The sequence below is a fragment of the Barbus barbus genome, assembly GCF_936440315.1.
Source record: "Barbus barbus genome assembly, chromosome: 21".
NCBI classification, from domain to species: Eukaryota; Metazoa; Chordata; class Actinopteri; order Cypriniformes; family Cyprinidae; genus Barbus; species Barbus barbus.
The window spans coordinates 31,141,792-31,154,291 of record NC_136749.1 but is presented as its reverse complement, the minus strand read 5'-3'; the positions used below and the strand labels follow the sequence as shown (position 1 = coordinate 31,154,291).

General features: G+C 39.7%; 1 protein-coding gene across 7 annotated transcripts in view; it reads right to left on the bottom strand.

Moving 5' to 3' along the window:
* khdc4 (KH domain containing 4, pre-mRNA splicing factor) overlaps window positions 1-12,500 on the bottom strand; it is a 22,843-nt gene that overhangs the window by 4,705 nt on the left and 5,638 nt on the right. For 5 of the 7 annotated variants that reach the window (XR_013785659.1, XR_013785661.1, XR_013785662.1 and 2 more), the window contains exons 4-10: window positions 8,751-8,830; window positions 8,608-8,660; window positions 8,356-8,516; window positions 8,041-8,252; window positions 7,527-7,587; window positions 7,077-7,134; window positions 3,266-3,474 (exon numbers count right to left, since the gene is read on the bottom strand). Coding sequence is in view for 3 of the 7 variants with exons in the window: in XM_079444590.1 (XP_079300716.1) it covers window positions 3,266-3,474; window positions 7,077-7,134; window positions 7,527-7,587; window positions 8,041-8,252; window positions 8,356-8,516; window positions 8,608-8,660; window positions 8,751-8,830 (834 nt within the window). In the remaining 4 variants the exon portion in view is untranslated. Of the gene's footprint in view, window positions 1-3,265; window positions 3,478-7,076; window positions 7,135-7,526; window positions 7,588-8,040; window positions 8,253-8,355; window positions 8,517-8,607; window positions 8,661-8,750; window positions 8,831-12,500 lie in introns of all 7 variants that reach the window. The other 2 variants (XR_013785660.1, XM_079444589.1) reach the window with 1 other exon arrangement.

Genomic DNA, 12,500 nt, shown 5'->3' with positions numbered 1-12,500 from the left:
AGAGACAAGCGTTTGAGCAGATGGACGCCGGTGAACAGGAACTGATTTTATAGAAGACCCTTGACACATTACAATTTACCTACAGAGAAGGTAGAGGTGTGGAGGATGCTATTCTTCATCTTTTACATCTGGGGGCGTGTTAGAGAAAGTTTATCATCTTAATTTAAGATATTAGGGATGTAACAAACTATATTATCAATATTGCGATATCAAGATTAGTGGTCGACAGATATTGTTTTTTTGACAGCCGATGTCAATATCTTGGAAAGCAAGGTGGCCGATATAAAGCCGATATAATTTTATTTAATTAATATTTAAGAAATTTGAAATCATTTGAAAATTGATTAAAAAATAATCCAAATAATTGCAAAACGTGTGGAATTAAATGTTCATTAGTTATTCAAAGATTTGTTTAAATTATATAAAATACGTATTTGCTGAATGACGGCAAACGAGAAAGTATTACAATGTTTGCTTTTCTATTACTAATAATATAAAAACAAGCGTTATTATACTTTTTACATGCATTTTAATTACTTTGTTTAACCGTTCTATCTGATTATTAGACAGACTTGTGTCCATATGAGACAGAACTGTTACCAACGACAGTCTGCCGTCTCCTCTGTTATTTGCCCTATCCTTGGAACCCTTAGCTCAAGCGGTCCAACAATCTGAAACCATTTCTCCCATAATTATACAGAATACTCATCATCATATTTCTTTGTTTGTTGATGATATCTTATTGTTTTTGGAGAAGCCGTCACATTCTGTTCCTCATGTGCTGAATTTGACCATTTTGAAGTGAAGTGACATACGGCCGAGTATGATAATGATTTAATGAATTTGTTTTGGATCTCTCTCTGGGTTTAAATTAATTGGAATAAGTCATGTTTTCTTCCCCTCAATTCTAAAATTGATTCTATTCTATTCCATTGGTTCAAAACTTTAAGTACTTGGGGATAGATGTTTCTCCTTTCCTGCAGGAAATAGTCTCAAATCTATAATGGTATTCTAGCCAAAGTATCCTCAGATTTGGAAAAATGGTCTCGTCTTCCTACTTCTTTTCAGGCCCGTATATCAGTGATTAAAACGAATGTTCTCCCACGTATTCATTTCTTTTCTTCCATGATTCCTCTCGCTCCACCGGTTGGCTACTGGAATAAACTAGATGCATGTGTTTCCCGGTATATATGGGATGGGAAACGTCCTCGTATTAAACTGACTACCTTACAACGATATAGATTACATGGAGGTCTTTCTTTCCCTAATTTTAGACTGTATGCTCAAGGCTTTTCCCTCCACCCTTTATCAGTTTGGTTTGATCCTGACGCTTCTGTGTCTTGGAGAGCAACTGAGGAATCTATTGTTTATCCGTATAAATTGAAGCATCTTGTTTTTTCGGTGAGTTCTGCTTAGGCAGTGTAAATCTCAGTTTGGTCCCATTGTAACCCATCTCCTCTCCACATGGAAGGATGTTGAAAGACGTTCACAACTAGCTACAAAATGGCAAAGGCATTCTCCTATTTTCCACAATAATAACCTTTTGTCAGGTAGTATTCCATTTCATTGTCCGCAATGGACTCATAGTAAAGTAAACACTCTGGGAGATATCTATGATGATAGTGCTTTAAAATCCTTCCAGACTTCTAAACTCAATATAATCTGCCAGGAACCTCCTTCTTTATGTATTTGTGCATTAGCTCGTCTCTACGGGTGTATGGGGTGCCCTGGAGCTTTCTGCCTGTTCACTCTTTACACAAACCAATCCTTCCTTCGGAGGAATCTCCCTCCTCTGCTTCAGTCATCTATCTCTTTCTTCTTGAGCATTCACACAAACCTTTATCTATTTCAACTGCTTGGGCAAAGGATCTTAATGAGGATGTGCATGTTTTATTTTCCGATCAGGTGTGGGGTGTGTTTAAATTGTCTTCTAAAAACCCTAATCACCAAATGATTCATTGGAAATTGCTGCATAGGGTTTACTTGACGCCAATGAACGTTTTTATATGAATCTGTCGTCTTCTCCTGAGTATAATCTCTGTTCTCAAGGAGTTTTAGGTGCATTTTTGCATTTTATTTTGCAACCAACATTGGAGCTGCTGATGAGGGAAACTAAAGCTACTTCACTTTGAAAATCGCCTTTTGCAAAAAAACGTAAGGCATTATTCACTTGCACTACCCAGTAATGCTCCGTGACTCTTTTGCTGGTCTCTGTAATGCTGGTTGCAGTTCCTATGCTAACTGTAATATGTTGTGTGGCAGTCAGTAATTACTTATAAGTGTTGTCATCAAAATATAACACATCTTCAGGGTCCTCCAAGAGACTTTCTACCATTAAACATCTTCGTTCTTCATTTTCAACTATTAATAAATGTAATACCATTGTCGCACAGCACAGTTGTAAGCGTTTTTTCCGTTAGCTTTCAAATAATGTTGAAGTTAGGACAGCTGTGGGGTTCCTAAAGTTAAGACAGTTTTTAGGGTTTTTTGTCAAGTTAGGAGGTTTCTGTAATACCCCTTCCCTATCTGTAGTTCAGATAAGCACTTAGGAAATGCTGTTCTGTAATAGCTTTTGTCCTAAATGTGGTCCTAACTGAAATTACCATGCTTACCAAACAGATAAGATAAGATTTTAAAGCTAGGATATTTCTGTAATAGGACCCTGGTTTATAAACCTTTAGAAAAACCAAAAACGTGCGCCAGGCTGTTGTTCATCGATTTTTCTTCTGCTTTTAACACCATAAAGCCACATGTGTTAATACAGAAACTAATATCTGAATTTAATACTGATTTAATGGTATAATTATTACAATATTTAATTTAAACAGAAAATCCAGTGTGTTAAAATCAACAATGTATTTTCTAAACAGCTGTATTGTTCCACGGGCTCTCCTCACGGTCGCTGTCTGTCAACCCGTGTTATATATCATGTACACAAATGATTGTCGCAGTTCATATGAGGATAGCCATATTATTAAATATGCAGATGACTCCGTGATAGCGAGTCTTCTACAGGGACAGGATCGAGGGTCCTGTAGTAGAAGACTTTGTGATGGGGTGTAGCAAATTCCACCAATTAAATGTGGAAAAAAACATGGATATGTTAATCGATTTTGGAAGATCAACATTGAGTCCAGGGTTGACGAATACAGACGGAGTGGATACTGAATTGACTGACAGTCATAAATATCTTGGGATCGTAATTGATGACAAACTAAGCTTTGAAGGTAGCTTTGAGGCGTGTGATGTGACGGATGCGCAGTACCTGAGCCGGGACGCTGGCGGGTGCGGGGGTGATGGGATACTGTGCGGTGGGGACGGGGCCCGGGGCCGGAGCCGCAGGAGCCAGCGGATACTGAGGAGCAACAGGCTGCGGCGGCGGCACCAGGGCAGGGTAGGACGGCTGGAAGCCTGCGGGAGGGTAATACGGAGCCTGCGGCAGGATCCCGTTAACGGCTGGAGGCTGAATGAATCCTGCTGACAGACACACAGCGATCAGTCCAAACAAGCTCACATGACCTCATATGAAAACCAATAGAGAACCTTAGGAGCAGAGGCTTAAGTGTGGTCTCATTTTAAAGAAGACCCATGGCAGATTATTGTTGAAGTAAAAAAAAGTTTAAAAAGTGAAAAAAAAAAAAAAAAGTTATACAGGTTTAAGTTTATGAAAATGATTTATGAACAATATTTTTATATATAAAACATGTTGAACGCTAAACCTGCTAGAAAATCAAAGCAATAAATCTAAACAAGTTGTGTTCCAAATTTGAGGTTGATATCTCAAAAAATGAGCTCTCAGTAAGATTTTGTTTGGGCGCAGTACCAAATGTCCCCATTAGATGCCAGCAAAACTCCGCTGGTGCACACAGTGCTTGGATTTGTGATTTACAGTAGAGTTTTTCTTTCTCAAATATTACAAGCACACACTCAATTTTCTTTTATGACACATACAAACCCCACTCTGACATCTATACCAACACACCCACACAATTATAGCTGCATTATTAATCCAATTGGCTCTATAATACGCAGAAGTAGTCAGGAATAAAGCAAGTATTTGCTTTATAGACACTTTATAGACCAAACCTGAAAAAAGGCACCATCTGGTAAAAAAAATTAATTTTGAAACCTTGCCAACAGAATGAAAGCCTATTAACAAAAATTGCATCATTTTACAGTTAAACGGCACTGCGATTAAACATAGCAAAAATCCTTAAGGTCCTGAGTGTGAATATTTTTTGTACGGAGGGTAAAATTGATTTTTTTGAAGGAAATGAGGGTGAAATATTAAAATTCCAATAAAAATAAACACCTGAGCAGTTGGCATTAACACAGGCACACTTATAACAAAAAAACTAAACTGAAATGGACAAAAATGTCCATAAGGTCGCACAAGGGTTAAACGCTTGTTTGTGGGTCGGCAGCTTATAAAAACCTAGTTGTGTGTTTTGTAGCTTGTTTGCTGTACACCTCGTCACACAGCAGCTTTTAGACATTGTTCTGGTTTTTGTTCTAAGTCAGAAATGACAAGGAGGCAGCTTCCAGTAATACAGAGTCAATGGAGAGCGCTGGATTGTTTCCCCCCCGGTGTGGACGTGGGTTTCTGATTATGACGCATGTCGCTCTGTCTCTATGATGTCAACAGATACTGCGGAGCAAAACCGTTCATGTAACTTCAGCACACACAATTTCTTTGCAACTATCGTGATACAGTCACATTCTGCTCTTTTTTCAATAGAAATTTAACGTACAATGATTAACAATAAATCCCAAACGTAAAAATATACAACCCAGTCTCCTGCAATCCTGCTGCTTTAATTCAAGCTAATAGCTACTGATCTTCTATTACACACATATATATCCACATGATGCAAATTCACAGGTCAGAGTTCAGAAAACTTAATCTTGTTTGCTTGCATTTCTGGTCTCCTACGTTCACACGTGTTTGAATAGAAGTCAACAGGATGAGAAGAGCAGCATAATCCGATGGAAAGTCACTACAGCTCACTCACTAAACGTCGCTACATGACATCAACCCAGCGACTCTCAGAAACTACATAAGGTTTGTCCATTTAAAGGGGCCATGACATAGAATTTTTATTTTATTTTAATGTTTCTTAAGGTTTAACAGTAATGTTAAAGTAAATAAATTCACTTTACAAGTTGTTTGAACATAAATGTGAGTTCGAAGTGTGTGTACATATCCATCCTATAATGATAAAAGTCCACTCAGTGTTTTTTTAAATCCTCTCTCAAATCAGGCTGTTCTGAGCTTCCTGTCAGAATGATGTAGTTCTGTACAGGCCCCTCCCACGAGAGTTGATTGACAAGACCGTCTTACCTTAGCCCCGCCCTGAGTGAGCTGAGAGCTGTCCGCCTCCGGTGCGGGGAAGACAAGATGTCTCTGATTAAGTGATTGAGGTGTTTTGTTGTTTGATGTAATACTGAATATAGCAGTCGTCAGTTACTCCCGACATCTGAGCCGCTGAAGATGCAGAGGATTACGTTTGTTTTTGAAGGGAATGCGTCCCCTGATCTGCCTAAATGCATCTATGTTCGTGTGAATCATTAGTGATGCAGACTCACCTACAGAAGAAGTAAGTATAAGGGTTTTTAATGAATCTTTGCATCGCCTTTCCTAATAATGTGCTAGTTAGACAGTTTCACGGAGAGTGGCTCGGAAGAGAGGGGCGGAGTCAGCAGAGCTCATTAACATTTAAAGGGAAATGCTACAAAACGGCTTGCTCTGACAAGAGCTGTTTTTGACAGGTTTAAGAAGGTGTGGTTTTACACTACATTGAGAAATTTTAACCAAACAATGTTACAGACTTTTCATTAAGACCCTAAAGAATTATATCAACTTGTGGAAAATAGGCATCCGATGACCCCTTTAATTAACTTTTTTTGAACAAAAAAACTAATGTGGAAAAATGATGATTTTCTAGCCTCCTCCTGAGCCTCTGTGTCTAAAACGACCTGTTTTAAGGGGCGGGTCCTTTAAGGCTTGTCAGTATCAGCCGCTGTTATGATTGGCTAGCATCACTGCATAGGAAACACTATCAATGCCCTCACTATTGTGAGTGTTTTGACAACATGATCAAAATAAAACGGTCATTTCCAGACAAAGCATTATGAAATCATGTACTTCTGGTTTGTGCTGCAGCTGCAGTCAGATCTAGAACCGCTTCATCTTTCAACAAACTCTCCATGACTCTGTGCCTCGATTACAAAACAACATGCTCAGACACGATCCGGGACGCTATTAAAAATAAACCATCACTTGCTCCTTACGCTGGGATCCTTCTGATATCTGTACAACGAGCTGTTTAAACCAAACACGTCAAAGCGAACGATCTTTCACTGCATTTGTCCTGATGACAGACTCATATCTGTGTACTGTACCCAGTGCAGACAAGACAGCGCAGTGATTGGGATTTAGATTAGCTTCTGACTCGACACGACACTCGCATTCAGCGTGATCAAGTGTTACCGTTAGAGACTGAACGCCAGTGGGCGGGGCCTATGGTGAGAAGACGACTAGTGGTCGAGGTCTTGCTCCGGAGGCGTGTTTATGCAAATGTGTGTGCCCAGCTGACGTCACCTTGTCCCATACAATCCAAGACGAGCCGTTTTTGGAGCTTGATTAAATAAATGCTTTGTTTATAATGAGGAGGAGGTTAAGCTATGAAACTTGCAGAATGTTTTAATGCTACAAGGACCTCTTATATGCCAAAAGATCAAGGCAAATTTGAATCATGTCATGACCCCTTTAAAGTTGTGTCAGCTTCATCTGCTACTACATGGCAGAAACAAATTAAACTCAACCATATATCATAAATATAATAAAAACAAACATTCTATAAAATTCAACTCAGACAAGAATTCTATAAAGGATTCTTTAAAAGTTCTTAAAAGTTTGTCCCTTAAAAAATATAAAAAATTAATGAAAATAAAATAATAAAAATAAAAAAATATGACAAAAAGAGGGATTGACCCACATCATTTGGATTTTGGATGCAGTGAAGCATTGTGTCCTGCCTAGACCGTTTGTGTGTGTGTGTGTGTGTGTGTTTTACCCTGTGTGGGCATCACACTGCTCATCTGATTCAGGAATCGAGAATACTCAGCATGAACCTGCCAGACAATAACACACACACACAGTGAGTCTTACTGAAAACTCAAACCATTCAAAAAAAATGTTGCCTTGGCAACTAATAGAAATAAAATGAATTAAAGCTGACACACTAAAGTAAATAAACATTAAATAAAACTAAATATCAATAAAAAAAAAAATAATTAAACTCCAAAAAAGTCTAAAAATATAAAAATAAAATTGAATAAAACGAATAAACGCCATAATAGTTCATAATACTAGAATAACACTGATTATATATGTTGTATTTTTTTGCATTACTGTTACTTTAATTTGCATAATTTTTCACCGTTTAATTTGCATACACTTCAGATAAACATGTATGCACAAACTGATAACAGACACAGACAGACAGAGAGTGAGAAGCTCTTACGGTCTGCAGGAGGTTTTCACACAGTGTTTTTGCAGCAGCAAGTCCTTCTGGTTTTGGGTGACTGGAGGAACAGAGAAACTCGTGAACACATGTGGACGCTGATGAATGAGTGTGTGTGTGAAGTGTGTTTGAGTGTATCTCACGTGTGTGTGTGTGTGTGTGTGTGTGAAGTGTGTTTGAGTGTATCTCACGCGTGTGTGTGTGTGTGTGTGTGAGAAGTGTGTGTGTGAAGTGTGTTTGAGTGTATCTCACGTGTGTGTGAAGTGTGTTTGAATGCATCTCACGTGTGTGTGAAGTGTGTTTGAATGCATCTCACGTGTGTGTGTGTGTGTGTGTGTGTGCAGTGTGTTTGAGTGTATCTCACGTGTGTGTGCGTGTGTGTGAGAAGTGTGTTTGAGTGTATCTCACGTGTGTGTGCGTGTGTGTGAGAAGTGTGTTTGAGTGTATCGTGCATCTCACGTGTGTGTCTGTGTGTGTGTGTGTGTGAGAGAGAGAGAGAGACCTGTACACACACCTGATGTAGATGTACATGGGCTCGAAGGCTTCTCGTCCAGATGCAGGCTCCAGGCAGCCGGACCCCCGGCCCCGCAGGAAGACTTTGGCCCCGGTTTCGGCCTGAATGTGCTGCAGGTACGAGCAGCTGGGCCCCTCCACTCGCTCCTTCACACAGAAGCCCTGCACGGCCTGATCAAGACCCACAAACAGCTTGTCCTGTACGTAATGCATCTGACACACACACACACACACACACACGGTTAGGCTGGTGTGAAGATGAGACACACGTGTGTGTTACGCTGATGTGTGTGTGTGTGTGTGTGTGTGTACTCACTCCTCCTGGATAGTGAGGTTTGTGAACAGCAGGGGGGATTGTGTGTGGAGCAGTGGGTCCGGGCTGCTGGTAAACGGTGACCGTCGCGCCGCTGTAGCTCGAGTTAGTGGCGGCCTTCACTACACCGTTAGTAATGATCTCCTTTATCCTGTTAACGGCCTCTACACACACACACAGACACACACACAGAGAGTGATGTTAAACACACACGTGATCCTCAGAATGAAGTGAAGCACCGGTCACATCACTCACTGTCCACTAAGTCTCTGGTTTGTCCCTGGACGTGTAGATAGAGCGGACGGTCACTGCAGAAAAATCAGAGAGTGATGCATTAGTGTTTATATTCATCATAGAACATTTACTGTCAAACTAATCAACAAAAACAGATGACAGACCTGGGCAGTGCTTTGATCTTCTCCTCTGCGGTCATGAAGCGTCCTCTGGTGGACACAGCAGCGCCGCTCACTCTGCTGATCTGAGTGGAAAATACACATGTGCCAGTATTCAGTAATGCAATATATCACCATAATTAATATGCACGATATTGTTATCGTGGGCACTTCAAAATATTGAGAATAATTATTTATTACAAATTATTCAGTATTTTGAATGCATTTTAATAATACTTTTCCCATCAACTGGTCACAATGCACAACAGCGCTGTATGCTGTGTTAAAGATGCGCGTGCTCTCTGATGTAAACAAGCCCAACACAGATAGAAGCGCATGGCGGAGCGCCTGAGAGACGCTCTGGATGAAATCACATTCACTCGCTGACAGCAGATGACGCTGATGGAACAGCAGAAATCGTGGCCTAATGGTTAGAGAGTCGAGCTCATAACTTAAATGTTGCGAGTTCAAGTCTCAGGTCTGGCAGGGATTGTAGGTGGGGGGGGAGTGAATGTCCAGCGACTGAGGTGAGACCCTTGAGCAAGGCACCGAAGCCCCAGCTGCTCCCCGGGCGCCGCAGCATTGGCTGCCCACTGCTCTGGGTGTGTGTTCACGGTGTGTGTGCACTTTGGATGAGTTAATCACAGAGCACAAATTCCGAGTATGGGTCACGTCTAGGGATGCACAATATTTATCGGACAGATAATTTATCGACCGATATGAGAGAAAATGACATCATTTTTATTGCTCCGATAAATAAATGAAATCTGATAACTATATCCGATAAAAGTATGCTTGCTGGTAAATCAATCAGTCTGATTTATCGGAGATTCATCTTCTGCCGAGTGCAAGTGATTGCAGCTTTAAACTGCAGTGACTCTCAGCATGTGTTGTGCTCATTACGTCATCATTTGCGAACATGTCTTCTCCGGTCTGGAAGTTTTTCTCGGTGGCAGAGGAGGACAATGCCATTGCTATTTCCAGCGTGTGTTCAGCAAGGATTCCGAAAGGAGGAAAAAAGGCATCAAGTAGGGTTGTGACCGTGAGGAAATGTTCCCACTGGTTAATCGACGTGTCAACACCTTACCAGTATCCCCTCGGTGGACGTCGTTTGAGTCTTCTCTCTTTTCCTCGCTTTCCTTCGGTTTTAAATAGCTTGTAAAAGCACCGTGCGTATTTTACTTTCACTTTTAAATTAATGGCAATTCGGCATCAATTGCTTGAATTCAATTCAAGCAACAACAAAATACAACATAGAACATATAGCTAACTTTTATAAACAAAACGAATAAAAATACACCATGCTATATGCCTAATATAAAATAACAGATAACGTACAAATTTTAAATATGCATGGTAGGCCTATACAAAACTGAAAATCAGTAAAGACATAATTATAATTATTTACAATTATAAGAACAAATAATTATAAAACGTAGAACGTTTATTAGTGAGATGGAAAGTTTAGAGGCACGGACTGCATACACCTTGATGTAAAATAATGGGAAAAATATCACAGTTTAAATCAAATAAAAATCAGCAAATACTGTGGAACCAAATAGGCTAAATTCAAGATCAAGATTCAAGATTCATGAGGCTACATGAGAAACGGTCAACAGGTCAACAGGCTTTTCAAAATCCAAAAATATTTTTAAAACAGGCGCTTTTACATTTAGTTTTGAAACTCTTCTGTCATCGTCTTGTGTTTTTCACCTCACTGTCGTCAGTCAGCTCGACTCACTCTCCTCAGGTGATCAATTAAATCTGATCTGTGATGCGCGACTGTCGTTCTTCACAAAAATGATCCGAAATGCATGCCTCACAGACATGATGAATATATCTAAAGAAAGCTTTAAATTGCTACTTAACGAAATAAATAAACACGAAAACAAAAACTATTTCATACAATCTTTATCCGTGAAGATGCACTTCTCTCTAAAGGCGCGTCTAACGAGGAGATGGCGAATCCTTACTATTTCCCGCGGACACATTCATGGTAATTACTTTTGCTTTATTGTGTGTATTTGAAGCAGAACTCTTCATCTGTGCTGACGGCTCTCTGCTGCGGGACACTAAACACCGTCGAGTGCTCTTCACAGTCACGGCAGCACGGACTCATGTTGTTTCCACCAGCGTCGCAATTTATTTTCATGAATAGTTGATGGATATCTAAAATATAAAGATAAGGAGAAGCCTAAAACAGGCCCGAGGCCCGGCCCGCATCTGAACTATGACGTGAATATTGGCCCGAAGCTTAGCCCTAGGGACATAAAAAAGTAGGAGCCGGACTTTAAATTAAATTTAAAATAATAATAATAATAATTGGGGGCTAAAAGTGTGTTGTAATGCAAGCGTTACTGATAGGGATGCACCGATACCGATACTGGTATCGGGTCCGATACTGAGCTCCTGTACTCGTAAAAATGCCCCGATACCACACAGCATGTGATAAGTGCCATATTCAGACAAAGAAACACAGACAACAGAACAACAGACAGCAGAATGGAGTTATTAGAGATTAAGCATGTCTACGAAGTATATGCATGCAATGAAATTAATGTTAAACATTAAGTATTGATGCCTGTATAGCTGATGTGAGCGAGCTGATGGGCTAAGCAAAGCATGCTGAGTGGATTGAGCGCGGCGGCGCAGATGCGTGAGCTCTCGAGTGAATATCCCTGTCTCACAGACATCACTGGATAGTTTGTAGTTCGGTCGGATATGTCAAAAACAAGTAAAACAATACACGAGTTACTTAACGGTTGGGAGGGAGAGAGAGAGAGAGCGTGCGCGCACTTCTGTTGAGTGATCTTTATTGATGTTCGCTCACTTGGCACACGCATCATTTGGCTTAAAACTAAATCATAAATATAAGACAATTTATAGGGGTCTTCACTATAAACCATCATTTATTTTCAACCTTAAGCATTAACTGTCCTTGTCCCTCTCATTCTGCAGCAGTACTAATGCGTGCGCATGTTACGCGTGTTTTGCTTGCTTCATGAGTGATTCTGCATTATATGAGTGGCTTTGGAATATAAATTTCAGCATGTTTCAGATGAAAAAAAAGCAACTTTTATTTCTGAAAATATCACAGTTAGGAGATTTATAAAAGGGTTGCCTGCATTATTACAGCAAAACGCATAATTACCGTACTGAGCCGCAGCAATGGAGCCGCTCTAATGCTATTAAATTAAAGATGATGTACCATACAGCAAAAATATGAACAGTGAAAGTACCAAAAACTTATAAAATACATTTTAATGGGCATAATTAAGTGTGAAAATAACCGAAGATATTATGCAGTCAAATCAAAATAAAGTAAACTGTGACATTATAAACAAAAATTCTTCATACAGTGGACTACCAGAACAATTGATACAAATTTGGGACAAAAAATTATTCAGACCGAGTCTGGGAAAAAAAAAACTGAAGTTGAGGTTTGCATGAAGCTGGTTGACAGCATGGCCAGGAGACTACAGGCTGTCATTAAGACTAAGAGTGGCCCGACAGAGTATTGATAGTTGTGTATATATTGTCATACTAACAGCTGTCTGAATCATTTTTGGTTGGTTGTAATCATTATGTATCTTTCTATCAAAGTTATCTGACATTATCAAGCTGAATTTGTTCAAACACAGTTTTACTGTCAGTTCTTGTCATATTTTATTACCATTTTCTAAACTATAGCAAATAAACTGTGATAATGTGAGAAATTTTAAAGGTGTTTGAATAAATTTTGGTTTGACTATTTAT